Below are 24,549 nucleotides of genomic sequence, written 5' to 3'. Positions count from 1 at the left end.
TCTTTGGGACTTAAGAATTTTCATGCTTTCAAATTCATCACCTACTCAGAACTTAATGGGCCTTCCACAGTTACCTCCTACATCAGAATATTAGTTGATAAAATCTCTTGCATCCTGAATTCAATCAAGGATTGTGAGTTCATTGATTTTCTGCCTGTCATTTATCCATCAGCGAAAATTGATTGAGTGTTAAGGATTGAAATACTAAAGGGGGACAACATAGGCTTTGTGCTTGCCCTCAGTCATATAATCCCAGAAATACATGAATAATCAGAAATCATGGTGACTACTAGGAAGGAACATACAGCATCTTGTAAAGCTGTATAACAAGGGTAACCGATTTAATCTGGATGGGGCGGGATAAAAGGTTGGCCTTCCTGAGGAAGTGATGGCTGAGTTGGGAAGGAGTTGACTAACGAATGGAGGCTGGGGAGTGGGGAAGAGCATTCCAAGCAGAGATGAGCATGTGCAAGGACGTTGAGAGGAGGGCTCTTGGCATATTTGCAGAACTAGAGAACCAATAAGGCTCTCTAAAAGCGTGGGAAAGCGTGAGGAGCGGAGCGCTGTGATGGGAGGCTGCAGATGGAGTTCTGGTGTGTATGGCCACCTGGGCAGCTGGGAGAATTAGGTGAGAAGGCACTGCTAGGACCACACTATGTATGTCAAACCCCATGAACTCCTAGAAATGTGCACTAGGAACTATCAATGAGGCCATCAACTCGTCAACTATAGCCTTTGGCTTTGACTTTGGATTTTTCTGTTGTCCTTCTAACCTGGACATGAATGAAGACCTTGAGTCTCACGGCAATAACGCAACTGCATATTGTTGTAACGGAGAAATATCTTAAATGAGTATGAGATAAGCTAAAAGAAGAAGGCTGACAGTCAATGCAAGAGGCAAAGAAGTGAGACACTTATAGCTTCCCTCCTGCCTTATTTTTTCTCCTTCTTTAGTATCCTGTGAACATTTTGAGTGAAATACTTTTTGGATCCCTAGGGCTTGGGGAAGTTTATCTTTTTAGGGCTGTTGGAAAGACAAGAGCATTTTGGAGTGGTTTGGTAGCAATTTGTGGTCTCTTTTTGCTTTTCTTGGCAGTAGGACCTACTTTCCCTGGCAGGGCTCTGCCCGGATGTGCTGTTGAGGCCCAGCATTTTAAGAAGAACGTCTCAATGGCTGAGGTTTTTAGGGCTCACTTCACGTTTGTTTTCCAATTCACCGAGTGTTTATCCAGAAGCTTGTGGACCAGACACGATGGAGAGCTTTGTCAACAAAGAAGAAAAAAGTCAGCAGATAAAATTAGGGAATAGCTTTCTCGGGTGAAGAATAATATTAGAGATTGAATTCTCAGAGGAAAAAAAAAAAACAGTGTTATATTCCTGAACTTATGGTTTCTAGGAAAAGATAACTCCAAACAAAAGAGAAAAAAAGAACGTTATTAATCCTTATTTAGAAAGGGGACAGGGTGTTACAAATAAAACAGTATCCAGGTGCTAATAAATGAAACCTCCAAGTGAATTGGGACCCTTCTAATTTACCGTTTTTACCCAAAAACATAATTCAGCCTTTGATTTAAAAAAAAATATCTCTGAATCTAGAATCTCAACTTAGAAGTAAATTACCTGGTAGCTATCTTTCTCTTTCTCTTAATAAGGAAAATAACTTTATAAGAAAAATACTTTTGGGATTTGATAACAAAGCCTCTCTCAGAAGTACTAAGTGATTTCATAAAAGAAATGAATACAGATATTAGAACCAGAATCACATCACTGGATTTTCTGAGGTCACCAGAGCCTAGCTTGGGTCCTTGATTTGGTCCTTTAGCCAAATCATTTCGCATTTAACCACAGTAAGCTGGCATCAAGCAACGAAATCTCCCACAAAGATAAAAAAATCTCTCCATCCTTTTGACCATCATAAAGATATCACTACTGAATATTGTCCCAGCAGAACAAAGGGAAAGGAAAGATGCATAACTGGCATTCTTTGCCATGATTAGAAGAAACTGGGAGTAGAAATGAAAATACCAGCAATTACTCTCAATAAGTATTTCTACTTTATACGGAATCGAGCTACTAAAAAAGAGACAGTCACTCTAATTCAAAATTGTATGGTTTTTATGCTGGGCATAAAGAATTTGCACCAACCCTGACATTTAGCCTCAAGCCATCTCCTAGAAGAAGATGCTGACATCTGGGAATGATAAACCAGGAACTCAGAATTCACCTTTCTCCATTGTGTCCTTACCTCTTTCATCTTTGCGAAGTAAATGGAATGAATTCACACTCCTTCCATTAGAATTCGTCAGGCAATAAGTGTAGCTAACAAATGTTTTAGTCTTCCTGAGCCTTCTACTTAATGGTGGAAACCATCTACTAGGTGGTTTCTGCCTGAAGAATGGATTACATTTAGACCAAGTTCTCAGTCTGAACTGAGATTTCTCTGAAGTGACATCTCTTTTCTCATCAGCGTAGAGAGTCAGGTAAAAATAGAACTCCCTTGCTTCTCTTTTGCTTATGTGTGTTAACAAGAAAAGAGTGAATGAACTCAACTTGTATCTTACTGCTCCAAACACCCCTGCGAGGGATGATTCCCTTTATTTTCTATTCAGTGACCACGCTGGACAGACAGAGCTCCAGGCAGGCTCATCTGTAGCTGTCCTGTGTTGTTGGATCCGAAGTGTTACCACTATTATCACTTCTGAGTGATGACAGCATGGCAGCCAGGAGGCTGACATAATAAAGATGACAGTAGCTACCGCAGTGTGCCAGGAACTGTGCTAGTGCTTTATGTGACATCACCTCCTTTAGTTCTCCTCTGAGCCTGGTGGATGGGGTCATTACTAGTCCCATCAATACCCAGAAGGTTAAGTGACTTACGTTCATTCAAAATGAAAAGAGGGAAAGATGGATTCCCTTTGAAACTCACTGCTCCAAATGTGGTTGAGATGAATGGTTCCCAGGTCAGTCTAATTCTGAAGGCCATGTTATAACTTCTACAGAGACCACCTTTGCATTCGCTTTTTCTTTTTAATTAACATCTTTATTGGAGTATAATTGCTTCACAATGTTGTGTTAGTTGCTGCTGTATAACAAAGTGAATCAGCTATATGTGTACATATATCCCCATATCTCCTCCCTCTTGCGTCTCCCTCCCACCCTCCCTATCCCACCCCTCTAGGTGGTCACAAAACACCAAGCTGATCTCCCTGTGCTATGTGGCTGCTTCCCACTAGCTATCTATTTTACATTTGGTAGTGTATATATGTCCATGCCACTCTCTCACTTCATCCCAGCTTACCCTTCCCCCTCCCTGTGTCCTCAAGTCCATTCTCTACGTCTGCGTATTTATTCCTGTCCTGCCCCTAGGTTCTTCAGAACCTTTTTTTTTTTTTTTTTAGATTCCAAATATATGTGTTAGCACACAGTATTTGTTTTTCTCTTTCTGACTTCACTCTGTATGACAAACTCTAGGTCCATTTACCTCACTACAAATAACTCAATCTCGTTTCTTTTTATGGCTGAGTAATATTCCATTGTATATATTTGCCACATCTTCTTTATCCATTCATCTGTCGATGGACACTTAGGTTGCTTCCATGCCCTGGCTATTGTAAATAGAGCTGCAATGAACATTGTGGTACATGACTCTTTTTGAATTATGGTTTTCTCAGGGTATATGCCCAGTAGTGGGATTGCTGGGTCATATGGTAGTTATATTTTTAGTTTTTTAAGGAACCTCCGTACTGTTCTCCATAGTGGCTGTATCAATTTACATTCCCACCAACAGTGCAAGAGGGTTCCCTTTTCTCCACACCCCCTCTCCAGCATTTATTTTTTGTTGATTTTTTTGATGATGACCATTCTGACCGGTGTGAGGTGATACCTCATTGTAGTTTTGATTTGCATTTCTCTAATGATTAGTGATGTTGAGCATTCTTTCATGTGTTTGTTGGCTATCTGTATATCTTCTTTGGAGAAATGTCTATTTAGGTCTTCTGCCCATTTTTGGATTGTGTTGTTTGCTTTTTTGATATTGAGCTGCATGAGCTACTTGTATATTTTGGAGATTAATCCTTTGTCAGTTGCTTCATTTGCAAATATTTTCTCCCATCCTGAGGGTTGTCTCTTCGCCTTGTTTATGGTTTCCTTTGCTGTGCAAAAGCTTTTAAGTTTCATTAGGTCCCATTTGTTTATTTTTGTTTTTATTTCCATTTCTCTAGGAGGTGGATCAAAAAGGATCTTGCTGTGATTTATGTCATAGAGTGTTCTGCCTATGTTTACCTCTAAGAGGTTTATAGTGTCTGGCCTTACATTAGGTCTTTAGTCCATTTTGAGTTTATTTTTATGTATGGTGTTAGGGAGTGCTCTAAAAATATGGAACGCTTCACGAATTTGCGTGTCATCCTTGCGCAGGGGCCATGCTAATCTTCCCTGTATCGTTCCAATTTTAGTATATGTGCTGCCGAAGCGAGCACACACCTTTGTATTCTTAATACAATGATCTGGGGCTGCTACTGTGAAGATTTTCCTCCCACCAGTTATCACCCTAAACTCTCTTCTTTTTCTAAAACCTTTTCATTTTCAACTTAGTTTCTCTAACGTCTCTCTCAGATGCTCTTGGCTTCAGGGCCAGTGCTGTGAGAGAATATTCTTTCCTCTAAAATAGAACACTGTACAAGGATTTTCATTCATGGTTTTCATTCATCCTAAAAATAGCTCACAGTTTTGAAAAATTAGCATACTCATTTTAATTGTCTTGATGAAAGGGCCTCCAGCATCCTCTCTGTTTTATTTATTTCTTAAAAACCTTAAGGTGTTGATTTTGTAGTCTTAATGATCAAGCCAAAGTTTCAAAAGACAGATCCAGACATGCTGCTCTTTGTCTGGGTCACTTTCTCCTGATAAACTTTGGACATTGAGACATTTCTCCTCTGTTGTCATCAGGAAGGGGAATGGGCTTATTTAACAGCCTTTTATGGGAAAACAGTGTAGGGCTTTTTTTCTCTTTTCTATATTAGGAGTCCTCCCACCCCCCAATCAGAGACGCGATAACCAATCTCAAGCAATCTGAAGGAAAACCAAGACAGGGAATGAATTCCTTAGAAGAGCAAATAAGAGAAGGGAAAGCTTTTATCCCTTCTTTGGTCCAACTAAGCTCCTATAACGATTGGAGAAGAGCACTGAGAATTATAGGATTTAGGACTGGAACCTTTGAGGCCATCTGGTGATTTCTTCCATGGTATAAATATACCGTCTTCTAATCTGTAGCAAATGGTCTGGCTGAGTCCTCTCTGCTAGAAGATCCTCCGTGGTGGAGAGGACCCTGCATGGGGGCAACCTGTTCCAATAATGATGACGTTATTATTACTATGGGTTGCATAGCAGAGAGGTTAAAAGCAAGGTTCTGCAGGAAGGCTGCCTGATCTCAAACACCAGTTTTGCCCCAGCTTCATTTGTTGGTCCTGTAGATTCCTTCTCCGACTGTCTCCATCCTGCTCCTCGGGAGGTTGAACTACAAGGACTACATATGAGTTGTGCCAATGTGCTCTCTTGCCCTCTGCTTCCAGCTTTGGCCAACAGGCAGCCCCGCAGGGGAGAGAACAGGAGGGAAGTAGGGGTCGAGTTATTTATTCCCAGGCCCCCTTCCAGCAGGTCGCCATGGCAACAACGTCTCAGTTTATGTCAGCTGGAACTGAGCGCTCCCTCTGGGTTCAGGTTAGGGTGGGTAATGGTGCCCCACTGTTACAGTCTGTGGGCTCTGCACTATCCCTTAGAGTTTCCCTACATCCTTCCCATACCCTTCTAAATAGTCTCTTTGTTAAACTTTGCACAACGTACTTAATTTGAATATGCCATCTTTTTCTAGCTGGGACCTTGACTGACACAACCACTCACCATCTATGTAATGCTGGGCAAATTCTGTAACCTCTCTTGGACTCAGTTTTCTCCTCTGTAAAATGGGGGTAATAATAATAATATACACTGTAGAAGGTCATCTTAAGAATCAAATGAGATAATATATATATTAAGATACTTTGAACACACAGTAAGGACTCAGCAAATGCTAGGGTAATGCTCCAACATGGTCTCCAACTGGGACCATGAAGTCCCAGCCTAAACACTACCTTAATTCAACCGTGGTAAGTCACTTCTCACAGCTTGGGTTAGGCCTTGTCAACCATCAATAAGGCAGAAAAGAAAAAAATCCCTCAGAGTAAAAACTAACTTTGAACATCCCTTACGTCACCTATCAGAGGACAGTACAGTCAATTTTTTGGTATTCAGTCCTGCAGAGTAGTTTTTATTCCTGCTAAGTCTGAAAACCTGTGGGCAAGACTTAAGAAAGGTAAATCAACATGCAAATGTGAGAGCATCCCACCCCTTCTGCTTTTGCCATAACCACGGAATCCCTAGAGGAGACTGAGAGATGCTAGAAAATTCGAAAGTGTTCTTACTGGCTTGTAGGGTTGATCTCGTTCTGTTCTCATATCAGGGCTTTATCGACTTAATGTTGGCTGGGAGATTTGCAGAGTTTGTTGTGAAGATAGAAAGGAGTTAATGGGGTTACACTTTAGGTGGCTTTAGGGGAGGCTAGATTTTCACACGGGCTCAGCGGGAAATTACCCCCACAAGGCCAGGATGACCCTTTCTTGAGTGCTTAAGATGTGCCAGCCTCAGAGCTAAGCACTTCCTACATGTTAGTTATCCCATTTTAACCTCACGGCAACCACGAGGTGGTATTACTGTGTTCTCTGGTTTTGAGATGAGGAAGCTGAGCACCTCAAGTGCCCAGCCTAAGAATATACAGTCTAATTGACGCCAGGGGCAGTATTTGATGCGTGTCTGCCTGACCCAGAGCTGAGTTTGGATCCGGCACCGAGGCAGTGTGGGCGTGTGGCTTACCCTCAGTGTTCCATATGTGTGCAAACCGAGAAGAAGACTCCATGTTTTATAGCTTTTCATGTTAGTTGTCCACAATAGCACACACATGTTTGCCTGGATGGATTTTTAAATGCCCTGTATTTGGCGAGAGGAGGGTCAGCCTGGTATCTTCCTATTGTCTTTGCAAAGGCTAAACACACCAATCTGCTTCAAGTACTCCCCAGGGCCATGTTTCTGGACCCCTTTCCATCTTTTTGAATCATCTCTAGTCCAGTGGTTCCCGATGCTGGCTACACAGTAGGGGAGGTTTCACCTGGGGAAGTTTAAAAAAAAAAAAACCTGAGTCAGGGCCCTTCTCCAAATCTCTGGAAGGTGGCCTGAGCATTATTGTTTCTAAAAAGCTCCCTCAGTGCGTTTTAATGGGCAGCCCATATTGAAAAGCACTGCTCCAATTTGCTTAAAAAATGAAGAATTAGTGGGAATGTTGGCAGGGCCCTCTGGAGTGAGGAAAAAGAATCAGTTCCTTCTAGCTAATGATTATTATCCAGAATTACCTGTGGCAAATTCCACATGATTTAATAGGCCTCATCTCCAAGGGCAGCTGAATGCAAATGTCTCTCAAGTATAAGACAGGTGTCAAGGTTCCCAAATACAGCCATTTGCAGGAAAGGTGGCAAAGTGGAGCCACTTCTCCCGTCTAATCTGGTCATGCTTGTTGGTTCACTGAATTCTCTCAGGTCCTGAACACTGAAAATATAATTAAGACTGTTTTTCAATTGGATGGTTTAAGAAGTGAAATCAACTCCATTCCCTTTTCTCTGGTCTTTTACTTACTCTGTTTCTGTACCATCAGGTGTGTTGCCCTTGGCAGTGAGGGCTAAGGAATGGTGTTGCTCAGCCCTCCCCACCTGTGTGCAGATACTGAGGGATTCTGATGGAGGTCTTCCTTTGTGCTCATTGTAAAGGGGGTTGAGGTAGTGCTGCTGGGATCATTAACGTCTAGAGAGATGCCCATGGCTTTGTTTTCCAGCTGCCACCTCGGCAGAAAGGGCAGCAAAATCCCTAAATTATAAAGAGAAAATGAGGCTGTACATATTCTGCACTTGACAACTTCATCTACAAAGTCACACATCCACTCTTGACAGGACTAGAGAGAAGGCAGTACCAAGCATCACACGAAGGTTCAGGAAGGTAGTTTTTCATCTACAAATTACTATAAATCACAACTAAACTTTAAAAAAGAAAATGCACAATTAGAGGTGATATGAAGGGTCCTAGGATAGATACGATGTAGGTCTGGTTAATCTAATGGGGCACACAGGAAAGAGAGAGAGAGCAGGAGGGAAGGGGAGAGATGGAGGAAGATGTTTGGATTCAGATTTTGGGAAGGGAGGTGAAAGGAGGAGGTGAGCAGAAACGTTTTAAAACCTTCTATTTAGTTCTTACCTCTTCTTGTTATTTCTCTAATCTGCCTATTCACCCTTGCATATTGTGCTCAAGAAACTATCCTCCAAGGAGCCTCAGATTAATCTGAACAATTTTTGAGGGTTTACTGGGTGCCAGACTCTAGTTAAAGAGCTTTGCGTATCTTTTACATTTCATTTCGATTTCCTAGCTATGCGAGGTTGGGAATGGTACTCCCGTTCTGCAGATGGGATGAAGAGCAGTTAAGGACTTTCCTCCCAGATGATTCCACTGGAAGGTGAACTCAAGCTGTCAGATACCAGCGTCAGGCATTTAACCACGAAGCGTCCCTGCTGAGTCTCCAGCTCCCCTGGCACGGTCCCCGGGATGAACTCCGCGAGTTTCCACGTGGCCCGCTTCATTCGATCTTCGGAAAGGGGTCAGCACAGCCACGGGGCTGGGGAGCTCCTCTCCTGGGGAATAAGACTAGACAGGCGGCGACTGAGGACACTACGGGCGTCCCAGACCCCCTCCCGGAGGAGCCTGGCAAATTCCAAGGGGCAGGCTTGCACCGCAGATATCTCTCGGGCGCGTTGACACTTTGCAAATCTCTCTCTCAAGAGAGCCTGTTTAATTCTCACCGCGGCCCTGCAAAGGGGGTTATTTTGGCCCCATTTTCCAGAAGAGGAAATTGAGGCCTGCCCTCCCGGGCGGTCGCAACGTTGGCAGGTGGTGGAGCTGTAGGTGTCTGTCTCTTCCTAGAGATAATAAAATCTGCACGGATTTTGTCTTTATTATGCAAAGACGGCGTGAAGGCTCGGACCCTCCCTTGACAGAGCCCATCTGTCTTTGAGCGCCGCCCCCGGGGGCACAGAAGCCTAAGGCAAGCGGAGCAGAGTGGGTGGAAACGCGTCCCCACCACTTGCCTCGCCGTCTCACCGCGCCTTCCCCGCCAGCGCCCCGGAGGCCGACCTCCCTTGGCTTAAAAAAAAAAAACCAAAAAACTACGTCCTCCCCAGCACCCGCCCGCCGCCCCAGGGAGTTGCATTAATATTAATCCCGATGCATAATTGATGGCCGGAGATTTACTCGGGCCGCGGCAGGGGAGAGCGCGCAACTGGGCTGTATTTCGGCCGCGCCACTCTTGTGTTTTGGCCGCTTGGATTCCGCGGGGCCGCTTGGGTTCCTCCCAGGACGTGGGAGGGGGGCGGTGGGTGTGCCGCCTGTGAGGATGAGCTTGGGAGTGAGGTGAGCCGGAGCGAGTGTGCCAAGGAGTGAGGCGGGGTGCTGGGGGCTGCCCCAGGGAGGCGGGGATGGAGGGGCACCCCAGGTCTCCGAGACGTGGCTTGTGCTTTGCCCAGCGCGGGGTGACCCCGGGCCACGCGGGCTTGAGGGGAAACAATAGAGACTCCTTAGATCCTGGGCTGCTGCCACGGACAGCCCAGGCCTTCCCGGGAGACCAGCGGAGCTTCTTTTCTTATTTGGCTAATTTATGGCGAGAGGCTGGGGGCAGGGTTGGCAGAGGAGGGACCGCGTCTGGAGATGGGGGGCGAGGGGGCGGCAGTTAAAGGAGTCTCCTGAGGCGGAGGCGCTGGTGATGTCAGCTCTCGACGAAAATAGAGAGGGATCGCCTGCAAATCCCCCGCTCCGGCGGGGCTAAACCTTGCAATCCCTCCCCGGCCGGCGCGGAGCCAGGGCGCAGCGGCCCCCACCGCCTCCCCCGGCGCGCACACACACCCGCACACCCGCGCACGCACGCACACACTCCCCTGCACACCCACGGCACACGCACTCGCCGCCCTCCCCAGCCACCGTCCTCCGAGCCCGCGCTCCGCCACTCGCCCCGCGGCGAGCCCCGCAGCAAATACAGGTGGCGGCGGCGGCACGTCGTCCCTGCGCGCCCTCCCGCAGCCCGGGGGACGGCGCTCTCTCGGGGAAGCCACCCTCCGAGGTCCCCCCAACGCCCCGCCGAGCGCCCAGCCAAGCCCCAGCGAGGCCGGCGGAGGGAGCGCGGCACGCGCGCGTTGCGGAGCGGAGACGCGGCTTAGCTCCGGCTGGAGCCTCCTGCGCCCGTTGAGGCGCTAAAGGGCTCACCCAGGAGGGGGGTGGAAGGGCGGGGAGAGGCTCCCCCTTAAATACCGCGCTCGGCCACACTCGCGCGCTCACCCCGGCACCCGCTCACTTCTCGCCCGCCGCTGCCGGATTGTGCCGAAGAGGAGGGGGCGTTCCCCAGGCCATGGCATCCACAGAAGGGTGAGGGGGCTTTTCTCTGTACCCGCAGCGAAGCGGGGGGCGCGCGCGGTGTGGTGTCCGCCTATCCGGGATGGGAACAGAGAGACGCCGGCGCCGGGCCTCGGAGACGGTGGCAGAGCGATGGCCTGGCTGGGGGTGGGATGGTGGGATGGTGGGGGGGAGATTGATTTTCTTTCGCGAAGCTTGCTGCTTAACCCTTTGAAGATGCGAGAGACGGAGGATTGCTTTATTTTAATTAAAAAGGTTCGGTGGAGGTGTGAAAAAGAGTGACGAAAAATCCTCTTGAGGTTACTTTTGAGATTTGAAAACAATAAGGGATTGGGCACAGTAAGAGCGGCAGACATTGCTGGGGGAAGCAGCGTTTGGAGCGCGGCGCCGGCTGTATGGTGGGGACCGGCCGGGAATGAATGAGCTGGGACCCGGGCCGGGGCGGGGCGAAGACCAGCGCGCGCCGTCTTGAATGTCAGATTTGCAGAGTCGCGGAGTAGATACCCGGCCTGCTCCGATCTCTTCTTGTCCCGGGATGGCGGAATCTCCCTGGCCAGTGTTAAGGAAAAGTGGAAAAGATTTGGGTGCTTCCCGGGAAGAGGCAGGACAATCAGTGGCTTTGGGCAGGGACAGGAGTCCCCAAACTCCAGCGGGGGGAGCGTTGACCTCCCCCCCACCCAATTCTGCCCGCTGTCTTGGAGTTGTCTCCTGCCTCCTGAGGCTGCAGTTGGATGGAGAATGATCCCAATGATAAATAAAGGCAGTGTCTTTAGCAAGAGGGAGATGGGGCTGCAAGAATCCCTTGAATACTCGTATCTCAAAGGAAGTGTCCAGAACAACGTCCCTGGACCAGTATCTCCCAGGAAACTTTCCCGGCTCGGTAGAGTCTGAGTAGGAATAAAAGACTGGTTGGGGAGCTCAGCCCTTTGGTTAATTCACAAAAGTGCATTAGATACTTGCAAGACATCACTGGATCCATATTAAGTGGAAAGCAAATATCAGAGGCTCCTCTGAGCACAGGTGGAAGGTCCTTGGTGCTGGAGCTTTCCAGGGCTTCTGTCTAATAAATTTTACCAACTCTGCAGGCTTGTTTTGGGGGAATGGGTCTCTAAGTAGGAGTATAGAGCGGCTCCAAAGTTAGATCTCTAGACTTCAACCTCCAACGAAGGGCAAATATTTCTGAAACTGTCTCTCTGTGTCCAAGAGAAGGAACTCATCCCTTTTCTGGCCCCTGGAGTCCTTCCAAAGAGGGGCTGGCACCTTGTGGTTGCATGAGATTTCTCCTCTTTTTGTCCTAATATTTCAGCAGTGTGGACCTTTTTGATTATTAGTTCTCCAAAAAGATGCTCCAGGAAGATGCTTGTGTACAAGGAGGGTGGTACATTGTGCTAACACAGATCTCTAGAATTAAATACTCAGAGCTCATATGTCTCAACCTCAGTGTCTTTGCCTGTTTAATTAAATAGTCTTTCATATTAGAAAAGATATAAAGGCATTTGTGGCTGCCTTCAGGTCCCTTCTAGATTTGTCCCTGCTTGTAAAGGCTAGGTTGGAAAACATCTGTGAAAGACAGTGATGATGGTAGTCTTTCAAATCCTGCATCCTTATTTCGATGGCCAGATAGTAAAGGGAGAGGTTAAGACAACAACAAAAATCCCCAAATTAAGTGTGTTTATCTCACCTGTGTCCTAAATGAGACCTGCCCAATGATGACTCTATATTTGATTTAAATATGGAGCAGAAGTGATTCACATTCAATTAATTAATGTCGTATTATACACTCTGCATAGTCAGGAAAAGATTGGTCAAAGGAATTTGCATTTAGGAGACGAAAGAATGAGAACATTTGAAGGGCTGGGAGACAAATACAGAAAGAGCATGACACATTATCATTTCAGAGCAGTTACTGATGAGCAGGTGACATTCTCAGAAGCCCTGGTCTTTCCTTTTTTCTTCTCTTCCTTTCTTCCATCTTTTTTTCCAGGTGCATTTACTCAGTACTTGTTGGGTAGACCTCACATGCTAGGCACTCTGGGGGGCTACAAAGACATAAGACTTTGATTAGTAAATTGTTCATATGGTTTAGTGAGAGTCTCTTGCCTCTTCTGATGTCTTTGGTTAATGTGCCTTACAAAGGGAAGTTCACTAAGAATCCTCAAGCTGGTTGCCTTTGTTAGCCTGTGTCTTCTAACAAGGTTGAAACTGTTTCCTTGAGACATACATTGCTGAGAAGGAAGCAAAAATAGCAATAGAGTCTTATGCTTTCAATGTATGTATTTTCAGTTCAACTCTGTTTGATCCAGAATGTTTGGGGAATGGAAGAGTATGGCAAACTGACCATTCTGGTCGCCATTTATTTGGTGATGTAGTTACAGTCAACGACATATGCTGATTACCAATTTTGAAAGAATTATTAGAAGCACTAGTGACATCTTATGTTTGTTTAGCACTCCACTTTCAAAGCTCATGTGTGTACATCATCACATTTGATTCTTTCAGTAACTGTGAAGTAGGTGGTCCAATGAGGATGGACTTTAAGAATAAAATGATATAGAATGTAATGTCATCTTTCCCAAAAGATTCCAGGACTTGGTCGAACTTTGGCGTTATCGTCTGGAAATGTCAATTATCATGGAAGGGTGCGCTAGGCATGTCTGGAGCAGGAGATTACCAGCCTTCTCTCAAAACTTCGGCATACACTGTGCAAATTGCCTTGTGGAATATTCTTATTATCAGCCTGTGCACTTGGTCATTGCCTTTGCAAAGCATGCTCAAACACGGTCTGGCTATCTGAGGTTTCTGATTATTTGGAATTGGGATTATTAGCATCCAGCTTCTAGAAAACTCAACAGTGGACTCTTTGGTAGTTCCCAGGCCCTGAGAGGTATTTTCCTGCAAAGCAACGTCTAATTTGATAGTTGAGCATTCTGTTTTTCTGACTCCTCAGACATGGCTAGAATTATGGTTTTGGAAATTGGAAAGAGATTATCAGTAGTTGGTGGCAGACTGGCTAGTGTCCATTATAGACTGAATTATGCTGGACATTCAGATGCTGTAGAGGCAGGCATTTTAGAACTACGTTCTGGGGGTGGGAGACAGCTAGGTCACCATGTATGTCACAGGTCCAAGGCGATCTATCTTCTGATAAACTCCCAGGAGCCAAGGGGTCAGAGCGAAAGCCAAGTGTGAGGGCTTGGGTTTCAATTTGACTTCGAAAGCCAGGGAAACAGAAAACTGCTGACAGCAGAACAACCCCACAAGAGAGACCACTGGATGTATTATTTCAAGCAAACAAAAGCAAAATGTAACAATTGCTTTCTCCCGCCTCCCCTTGGGAATGAGGTTGAGGTCAGTAGGAGGAAGATCCCACGGAATAGACTTATTGGGAAGGGAACGGAGGGCATGGGGTTTGGGGTCCAGAGGAGGTTGGTTGCACGTTGCGTGCCTCAGGCTTCACTGCAGTTTTCATTTCTCATTTTCAAGAATATAAAAATCAGCCTCCTTGGGTAAAATAAAGATGAGTGAAACTCAAATGAGAAAGCCATTTCATGTTTACTAAGATGGTCTCTTGTGAGTGACTGAAAGCTTAATTCTCACGAAATAATTGCTAAATCCAAATGAAGCTTGTGACATGGAAGAGCCAAGATGTTAAAACCCAAAAGGCAGTTCTGCCCATAAGTATCAATAGCCACTTCTTTTCTTCCTTAATGCAACACAATTAGGGGCTGTCTCCTTAGGCTTCAGATTTAAGGGAATTGTCAGACAGGGAAAAGTCTTTAAGAGATGGTGGTGCTTTGGCTGCAGAAACAAGCAATATTTAACAGCAAAGTGTGAGATTTCTGGGTCAATGTGCCATAAATCATACAGATCCAGGATTGCAAAACTGACAGGTTGAAGCTCAACACAGGTTGATTTCAATGAAAATCTCGTCTCCCCACCCTCCTCCATGGCTGTATCACACAATGCCCAGATGTCTGGTTTTCCCCCTTTCAAAGGCAAACTAAATTGTTTTCCATACTGATTCTTCCCCCCCTGGGACTGGCTTGCCTCTTGGAACAAACTGCATCTAGTCATTTCAGTCACCTGCTATACTTATTTTCACCGAATCAGACACCCATCATTTAAAATCTTCTAGCAACAGTAGGCAAAAGAGTCATTCTCAAGATGAAATTTTAGTTTTGTTTGCATTTTCGGAACGTGTCCTGGAAGTCTGAAAAAGCTAACAAGTGCCATACACTACCTTGCTTGCTGTCTTCTCTCCCATGCCCTTAACAGCTTGTTGGGGGCCAGCAGAATGTTTCATAGCAAGGGTTTTAGTATCCAGATTACGGCAAATCTCTTTATTTACCAGATCCTGAGCTTGCTGTCTCCTCCCTCTGCCCGCCCCTCCCCCCTCCCCTCACCAAGGGCCAAGTCCTTGGAATGAATTAATTAAAGGAGTGTTTAAAAATATCTCATTGCTCCATCTCCACGTGCTCCATCGTTGATTGGAGGCAGATGGGCTGCATATTTGTCAGTAGAATAGAAAAGGACTAGCATCTCGTTATAAATCTGTCTGGTTGGCATCAGATGATGGCAGAAAGACAATGGGCCAGCAATATTAAAGGAGAATAAAGACAAGGGTAGATCCTTAAACTTTAAAAAAGAACACCTCATTTTCTTAGTGCTTGGTGTTTTTTTTTTAATTTAAATGGTTGTTTTCCAACAGTGTTGATGTTTATTTGCTTATCTTTCATTCGTGTAGCTATTTAATTTCTCACGGCTGTCTGCTGAATGGCCGTCTGGTGTTCTTGGCAATCTCGGCAGCTGCTTTGGGTTATGGACTCATTGAGCAAGAACTGTCCTTTAAAAATGGAATGAACTCTATTTTGGCAGTTGGATATGTCAATCTGGGTCTCTCTAAGATAGGTGGTGGTCCGTGTTAAAGACCTTGAACGAAGTCCCTGGGGGGAAGGGGGGGGAGACAACTTCCCTCTACACTTACACACCCTGTATATTAGAGGCTTCATTTAAACCACTGAGAGGACTTTCTTCTGTTACATTTGGTCAGGCGTGCCATCTGTCACTCGGTCTTTGTAATCTGGCACAGAACTCTCCATCACGTGCTCCTGCCATCCTGACTTCCCAGCCACTGTGCTCGAAGGATCACCAAGCTGGTGGCCAAGTTGGAAGTGGGGTGAGGCCTGTCTGCCTCCCAAGCTCTGCTCTTCCCACAACACCAGACTCGAGGTGTTGGATGCCTGTGGACTGTATGTGGCCCACAGACATATATGTTTTGCCTCACACAGGATTTTGAAAACATTTGAATTATTTGCTTATATTTAAAAAGATTTCACCTAAAAAAAATTCCTGATTCTGGCTTCTCTCAAACATTGGGAAATCTGATGACAAAGGACCTGCCCTTTTGTCTTGGTACCACTTATTGAATGCTTACAGCCCTACAACTTTTTAAAGCACTTTGCATGTATTAATTGATTTAATTCCCACAAAAATGTGATGCACAGGGACTATTATTATCCCCATTTTATAGGTGTGAAAACTGAGACACAGAAGGATTAAGTAACTTGCTCGAGGTTTCACAGCTAGTGAGTGGCAAAGCCAGGCCTTAAACGCAGGCAGCTTGTCTCTGGAACCCATGGCCCTAACCACAGTCTATACCTGCAAGGTGGTGGGCGAGTCAGCTGGGGCTGAAGAGTGGCTGTCCCCTGAGACAGGGCATGTGCCTTCCAGGTTGGGCGCAGTCTTTTCTGAGACCAGTTGCTCATGTTACCTGCTTGACCCCTTACCTTTCTAAGGCAGCCATTGAGAGAATAAGAGCTTGGGTTCCATCTTCTCAGGGTATGCCACTGCTTAGCGGTTGTGCCTACTTTTTCCTGTTAACCCCTTAAACACTACCTTCTTGTTATTTCTTTTAACTTTGTTCTTAATGAAGAGTTCCTTTGTAATTATTGGTTGTCAGGACACCAATAGCATTGTCTTATCCAGATGCAGTGCTTTGAAACAGCCCAGGGCATGACCACATGGGTCCAAGCCTTTGGAATCTTGAGCCTTGGGCATGCACTTCTTAGTGGTAAATGTAGTGGAGCATTTAGCAGGCCCTGGAATTTATTCTTATGTGATTTTCAAGCGTGGCTCTTTAGGGTTGTGACTTAACTTACCCAGTTTCCTAAAACAGATGCTAGTCCTACCTCTTTAGGAGGAGGGCTGGTGTTGTTGTTTGCAACTTATGCAGACAGTGATGGCTGGGGAGCCTTTTAAATGGAGGAATTTAAAAGAGTGGCACAGTTTGCTGATCATCCAGTAGGTGGCAGTAAATGTCAGTACTTTGTCCAGACTAGGGGTTTGACTCCCTTTGGTCCTTAGGGAATCCCAATTCCTACAGCATCCCATTCTCTCTCTCTCTCTTTTTTTTTTTTAAACATCTTTATTGGAATATAATTGCTTTACAATGGTGTGTTAGTTTCTGCTTTATAACAAAGTGAATCAGTTATACATATACATATGTTCCCATATCTCTTCCCTCTTGCGTCTCCCTCCCTCCCACCCTCCCTATCCCACCCCTCTAGGTGGTCACAAAGCACCGAGCTGATCTCCCTGTGCTATGCGGCTGCTTCCCACTAGCTATCTATTTTACATTTGGTAGTGTATATATGTCCATGCCACTCTCTCACCCTGTCACATCTTACCCCTCCCCCTCCCCATATCCTCAAGTCCATTCTCTAGTAGGTCTGCGTCTTTATTCCCATCTTGCCACTAGGTTCTTCATGACCTTTTTTCCCATTCTCTTTTGATTCAAAAGTGTCTCCACCAGATATATCATTTAGTATCTGTGAGATGATTGTCATATATCAACAATGTTTATAGATATCACCATAAACAAACACAAATAGGACCATTTGTTTGAACTTATTCCAAGTCTGTGTGACTATACGTATACGATTGCATTAAGTCCTTGTGAACTCTTATGAACTATTATGGAATTAACCCATTAACTCTTATGGAATATTATGCTCATTTTACACATGGAGAAACTGAAGCTTCATGATATTTTGATTTTATGCTGTTATTGGGTGTCTGGGCTTTTTTTTTTTTTTTTGGTCATCTAATTCTACTGTGTGTCATATTATCCACATTTTGTAATTAATTCATATTTCTTTAAAATTTCGCGAGCCCTCCCTTTGTTCATTTGTTTGGTTTTGCCCCAGTGGGTGTCTCCAATCATTTTGGTCAAAGGAAGCAAGATAGCCAAGCGTTCCTGCAAAAAGAGATAATAAAGGATTTAAGAGGAAATGCACAAGAAGGACAGCAATGGTTACAGAAAGAAGTTAACTTACCTTTGAATGGAGGTGTGACATTCAAAAGAAAATGCCACCATTAAAAAAAAGTGAGACTTAAGTATAAATAACTGAGAACGATGGTCAGACCTAGGTTGTAGACATTAGTTTGGAGAATTTGAAATAGAAGAAACAGTTGCAGTGCATGAAGGGAGATAAGGTAAAAGAAAACAGATAAAAGAAGGAAAGCATTCTTCTCTATTATGTATCAGACAAAGCCAACTGCTGCAGACGAAATTGTATTTTTGTTTTTATCTCAGTCTTTACTTAAAAAGACAGTTGTGATCTGATAATCAGCTTTGTTAGGGAAGTGGATGGAAGTCCACGTGAACAAAGCACAATTAGATCAACTTGTCTAGGGGTGAAATGGATGAGTATCAGCTGACAGCACTCATCTCAGACACGCGAAAGGTGTCCGGGTGAGGGGTTCAGCTATTACTTTTTAAAAAAAATTTTATTTATTTATTTATTTTTGGCTGGGTTGGGTCTTCGTTTCTGTGCGAGGGCTTTCTCCAGTTGCGGCGAGTGGGGGCCACTCTTCATCGCGGTGTGCGGGCCTCTCACCGTCGCGGCCTCTCCCGTTGCGGAGCACAGGCTCCAGACGCGCAGGCTCAGTAGTTGTGGCTCACGGGCCTAGTTGCTCCGCAGCATGTGGGATCTTCCCATACCAGGGCTCGAACCCGTGTCCCCTGCATTGGCAGGCAGATTCTCAACCACTGCACCACCAGGGAAGCCCCCAGCTATTACTTTTTATACTGAAATGCAGCATATGGTCTAGAAAAAGTGTCAAAAATAAATATTGGACTAATTTCTAAGAAGAGAATAGAGTGTAATGGAATTATAAACTGAATCTATTCCCCTAGTGTTTTTCTGGGATTCAAAGTCATCAATCAGCAGACCTCAGTAAAACCATCATAGAATAGAAGCGCTGAAGGGATCATTGATTTTTCCGTCATGATTAATTGTTAACATTTCAATGAAGAACTAATCATTTGTAGGCGTTTCTCTCTTAGTCTGAGAAGATTCAAATTTGGAGTCTTTTCAGGACATGGATACATTGGGGTTGAGGCATTGTTGCTGGTTGCTCCTGGGAAACACTTTGAGATGGAGACTTGTGTGCATGAAATTTACTGGGGGGAGCTCCCAGCATAAATCCCTGTGGAAGGGAGCAGGGAGCAAGGGTGGGCAGAGGGAGAAGTTGAAACAGTACAACAAAGTGCTCAGCCCAACCCTCAGGAAGGTCTGGCGCAGAACGGTCCTGAATTGAGAGAAAAGAGGCCTTCTACGATTACATCAACCGGCCCCTGGCTCAGGGCTGTGCTCAGGCAGTGGGCTTGGCCCTGGGTGAAAACACAGCAAGGCCTTAGAGGGGGATATAGTTGATAAACGTTGTCACTTATCAACACTCCCAGCAGCTGGGGGGATAAATCCCTCAGTCCTTAAGTGGGGGAAGGAGGTCAGGGGAGCATACCACAGCATCCACTATCGACTCCAGATTCAAATGTTTGAGAGAGCATAAAATAATGGGTTCCGTTGCTTTCCATCTGAATATCCAGACCTCCACAAAGCTATCATCTGTAATAAAATACTGTACCTTAAAAGGAGTGTGCAGTTGTGGGGCAGGGAGGGAAGGTGGATTCTGGTGGGCAAGGCTGGGGAGAATTAGCGGACATCACCTGCCTCAGTTTTAGCTGTGACCCACACAGCCCCCAAAGACAGATGACTGAGCCCTTCTCTTCACTCCAGGCCTTCCAAAGGTGTCTGGTCCAGCGGGAGGCTGGTTATCTCAAACTGCTGCCTAAGAAAGGGAAATCAGCTCCAGTGAATGGAGGGGCCAGAAAGAGCAATAGATAAATATCCTGGGAACCAGAGTCTAGCTATGATTGACATTTCCAGTGTTCACAGCAGCTGTTTCTATATTCCTACCAGTGTGGTTTTCCATGGAGTCCTTACCTTGGGAAAAGGGGGGCAGTGAACTGGGTCACCCCTTTCTGGAATATCCATTGCATTGTTCTGTTGATTCAAGTCATGCATTCCGTCAACCTCGGGCCCAAGGTGCTTGTATGTTGACTTTTCTCTGCTCCATTCCCTTGGTAAATATTAAGATGTGTTCAGAGACGAAAGAACACTTTTGTACATAATCCAAGGCCTTGCAGATTGTACCTCTGTGGGTAGTTTCCCTTGTTTTCTCACAGCAGGTGTGACCTGGTCTGCTTTGAGACCAGGACATTGATTATCAATGTGTTTGTGTTTTTATTAGCATGACAACTCAATTCAAATGACTTGATTGTAGAGTAATAGAAGGTAAAGCAACCAACGTTGAAACCTTCCTTTCCTTACCTGTTTTTGAGAGTTACACATCTGTTACTTACAATGGCAGACAGATACTGTGTATGTTTCCAGTAATGTAAGGCAACACTGATTGTATTCAGTCTGCATTTAGAAAATACATTTTGCACATAGAATATATCAGCCAATAAAGGGGTATGAAGAATTCACTATCCACTGTCAAATAGACTATTTTAAACAAATTTTAAAAAACTTCTTGTCCTCTGGATCAGTGGCTCTCTTCCCATAACGAAAAATGTGGCATTATTAAAAAAACAAACAAACAAAAAACCCCAAACTTCAAATATTACAGAATAGCATAAAGTAAAGAAGTAAAAGACTGCCTCTCACCCCGATCCTGTTCTCCAGAAATGCTCATTTTTTGGTCTATCCTTTGAGATATTTTTCTGTGTCGATGTAAACATCCTATTCTTAATATGCAGATTGTATTACCCTATACAGACAACTTGCTTTTCACTTCACAGCTCTAGGTACATATGTATGTGATATATATGTCTCCTATGTATGGTAATATGTTTGGTAATAGCCCACTGGTCCACTGTATGGTTATATAATAACTGACTTAAACAGTCCCCGATGGATAGATATTTAGATTATCTCCACGTCTTTGTTATTATAATTATTATAACAATGTTGGGTGAAATATGAATTGGAGAGGAGGATGAGGCAGGGCCACTGAGACCATTAGAAGATGACAGCAAGTGATTCGGTGGGAGATACTGCCTTATGTTAGGATATGGGGATGCATATGCAATACCAGAGTCCAAGGATATTTAGAAGGACTCAGTGACCAAGCACATATAGTGAGTGAGTAGGGGGGCGGTGTAAAACCATCTCTTGGGTCTCTGGCTTAAGCAAATGGAGGTGAAGGGTGGGGAGAGTGCAGATAAGGAATTCAAGAGAGAGACAGAAGTTTGAAGGAGAAGATAATGAATTTGGTTCAGCATCCTGGGTTAGACTATTTCTGTGGGACGTCAGGTGGAGATGCTCGCTGAGAAGTTGGGTGCATGAGAGTCTGGGGCCTTTATGGAGTGACATTTATGATCCTAGAAGTGAACAAACTCACCCAGACAGATCATGAAGCTAGAAGAAAAATGGGTGGAGGGAAGAAGCCTGGGGAGCTCTCATGTCTCTAGATGGACAGAGGTGATTCAGGGTACATAGGATGCTGAGAAGTAAGAGGGGAGTCAGGAGACAGTGGGGGTCTTGGAGTGGCTGACTTCTACATGCTGCAGAGACATCAAATAATGTAAGTACTGAAAAGGGATCATTGGATTAGTCAATTTCAAGGCCATTGCTGACCAGAGCTAGACTCAGCAAAGGGATGGCTACTGTCGCCATGTTGGTGTGGGTTGGGAATGGCTGGAGAGAAAATGAATGTAATTTGTTTTTTCAAGAGTGGTAATCAAGGGGAGGAAGGGAGAGCAGGATTACGTTTTAGCTTAGTTGTTTTGGTTTCAGGATGGGTGTGAGGTAAGCGTGTTCAAAGGGTTTTATTAGTGATGGTGAGGCCTTGAGTACCCTTTGTGAAAGAAGCTGATGAAGGAAAGAATTAGAACCAGAGGATAATTCATTGCTTGCTCTGGAGGTTCCTGCAGGGGAGGACAGGGCAGCTCTCTGAATACTTGGCCAAAGCTTCCTGCAGTCTTCCTGTTTGATCCCACAGTGCAGAGCAGGACAACTCAGAACAGAGGGAGAGGAAAAGATCATGTGCTTAGACTGCTAGACCCACGCAGTCAACCCTGGTGATCCCCTGAGTGACAGAGGGGGCAGCTAGCTGGAGTTGGATATATTTTGGTAGTAGTTGTTATTTATTTTTTTAGGTCCACCTTCCATAAGCCTTTCTAAGTCTCCCTGGTTGTATGTCTTCTCTTTTTCCCCCAGTCCTTCACTCGTGCTCCTGTGTAGCTCCTGAAACTTCTTTGGACTCATTCTTGCTCCCCATTCTCTTGGCTCTGCATTCTCTTTGGATCACTTCTTGGGCCTTTGCATACCACATGTATACTTATAACTTTCAAATGTATATTTCTATCCCAAACCTATTCTCCAAGCTCCAGATTCCTATATTCTACCACCTAATAGACATCTTCATTTGTGCAACGCACAGACATGTTGAAATGACTGTGGTACAATGGAAATCTTGATTTTTAAAAAGTTTTTATTTTATATTGGAGTATAGTTGATTTACAATGTTGTGTTAGTTTCAGGCATACAGCAAAGTGATTTAGTTATACATATACATATATCTATTCTTTTTCTGATTCTTTTCCTATATAGGTTATTACAGAGTATTGAGTAGTTTCTCTAGAGATTCAAAGCCAGAAATGTAGGTGTTACCTCTGTTGTTTTCTCGTCTGTCAGCCCCAACCTATAAGCTTTCTCAGTTCTGTCTCTAAAATGTACCTAAGTCTGGCCTTTTCTCTCCACTGCCATGGCCATCACATCAGCCCAGACAACTGTCATCGCTCCAGTGGAAGCTTCACAGCCTCCTAACTTTGAGTTCTTCAAATACCCCATGCTCTCGCCCACCTCAGGACCCATTCCCTTTGTCTGGACCACTTCCTACCCTCCACCTGCCGCCATTCTTCAGTTGGCTGGCACCCTCTTATCCTGGACCATCCTTTAGTTCTTAGCTTGAACGACATTTCCCGGAGAGCTCTTCTCTCATCATTCCACTGAAAATAGGTCTCCTTTCTTAGTCCTACATCATTCCTCCTTTTTTCCTTTCTTCATGGCATCAGTTACAATTTTAAAATATTTTATTTATTTATCTTCTTGTTTGTATCTACCTCCCTCATGAGAATGTAAGCACTTTGAGGGCTGGTTCATCATGGCATCCCCCAGGATCCTAACGCCGCGCACTCAAGAAGCGTTTATTGATTGAATATTCACCCACCTCAGCCTAGGGACTTAGGGAAGGTTTCTCAGGAGAGGTGACATTTGGGCTGAGCCTTTTCCGGGGACTTTGTCCCCATTACACTTATTACAGCACTTCATTATAACAGAGTGTGCTAAGTGTTTTCTTGTCTGTCTGAACCATCACCATCCTGAGATTTCTCTGAGGATCAGGACTACATTCATTTCTTTTTTTTTTTTTTTAATACATTTATTTATTTTTGGTTGCATTGGGTCTTCCTTGCTGCGCGCGGGCTTTCTCTAGTTGCGGCCAGCAGGGGCTACTCTTCATTGCTGTGCACAGGCTTCTCATTGTGGTGGCTTCTCTTGTCGCGGAGCACGGGCTTAGTTGCTCCGCGGCATGTGGGACCTTCCTGGACCAGGGATCGAACCCGTGTCCCCTGCATTGGCAGGTGGATTCTTAACCACTGCGCCACCAGGGAAGTCTCTCCATTCATTTCTTTGTGCCCCGATTTATTATCATTATCACAATGCATGTTGGTGTAATTGAATTATAATCTCTTTGGGAAAGAGACATGCAAAGGCATAGAGAGGGAAGGAAGGGGAGGGTTTTAAGGGGGTAGCAGGACCAAAGTTGAAAAAAAACATGTTCTTTTGCTTGTTGGGACAAGTCCTCCCTCGTGGTCAGTTGAACTTCCCTGTCCTGCAGTCAGTAACCAGCCTTTTCACTGCAAAGTGTTGATAGGGTTCAAGTAGGTTACAAGAATAATTAGTTGGGCAGCGGCTCATCTTGTGAAACCAAAAATGTATTTGTCATAGTCAATCATGTTCCAGTGCTGTTGTCTGGGAAAGATTACAAGCTCACATAGCTGGTGTTATTTTAAAATGCAATAAAATGGAATCAGATGAGATTTGTTAGCATTTTTCCCCGACCCCCATGCCCCCCACATCTTTCCTAAGACTGCTTGCTTCCCCTCAGAGGGATGTCTTTCTATTCCTTTTCCTTGTTCCTTGTGAAGGAAAACAAGGAGAAGTTAGCATGCATTTGATATTCAGATGCAAAGAAGGATTTAAGTCAAAGATGGTGTTTAAATTACATCCGTGAATAAATCCAAGGCTCTACAGACAGTACAATTGCTTGTGAAACTGATTTAGAAAAAGTTACCAGAAGCTGACAGCACTGTTGTCAAATTTGACACTTTTTAACTTTTAAAGAGATTCTGAATGTATTTAATCCTTCCCAATAGAGTTTTCTTCTCTGGTTTCCTATTGTGGTTGGGGGAAAAAAAGAGCCATGGGTCTAAAAATAATATGTCTTGCCTTTGGTATATGTGTTTTCTGGCAACATAAATAAAAATGTTCGATATTTCTATATTTCCTGAAGTGGAGTTCTTTTCTGGAGTTTTCTAGGGCCGGGACATGTTGAGGGGTATTTGTTGCGGCCTGGTGGGATAAGAAAATAAAAACTCTGCCCGGCGTGTTC

At 44.7% G+C, this 24,549-nt stretch overlaps 1 protein-coding gene and 1 non-coding gene across 2 annotated transcripts in view; one reads left to right on the top strand and one right to left on the bottom strand.

Moving 5' to 3' along the window:
- Positions 1-4,368: 4,368 nt before the first annotated feature.
- Positions 4,369-4,475, bottom strand: LOC118900322. The gene has a single exon (XR_005021101.1). It is a non-coding gene; the product is annotated as a U6 spliceosomal RNA (small nuclear RNA).
- Positions 4,476-9,882: 5,407 nt separating this feature from the next.
- The window catches only part of SLC1A2 (solute carrier family 1 member 2), a 150,859-nt gene continuing 136,192 nt past the window's right edge, over positions 9,883-24,549 (top strand). Inside the window, exon 1 of the mRNA XM_036861174.1 lies at positions 9,883-10,539. Coding sequence (XP_036717069.1) covers positions 10,523-10,539 — 17 coding nt within the window. The 5' untranslated portion in view covers positions 9,883-10,522. The remainder of the gene's footprint in view (positions 10,540-24,549) is intronic.

This window comes from Balaenoptera musculus, chromosome 8 (assembly GCF_009873245.2).
Source record: "Balaenoptera musculus isolate JJ_BM4_2016_0621 chromosome 8, mBalMus1.pri.v3, whole genome shotgun sequence".
NCBI lineage: Eukaryota > Metazoa > Chordata > Mammalia > Artiodactyla > Balaenopteridae > Balaenoptera > Balaenoptera musculus.
The sequence above is the reverse complement of the archived record's forward strand: the minus strand, read 5'-3'. Positions and strand labels throughout refer to the sequence as shown.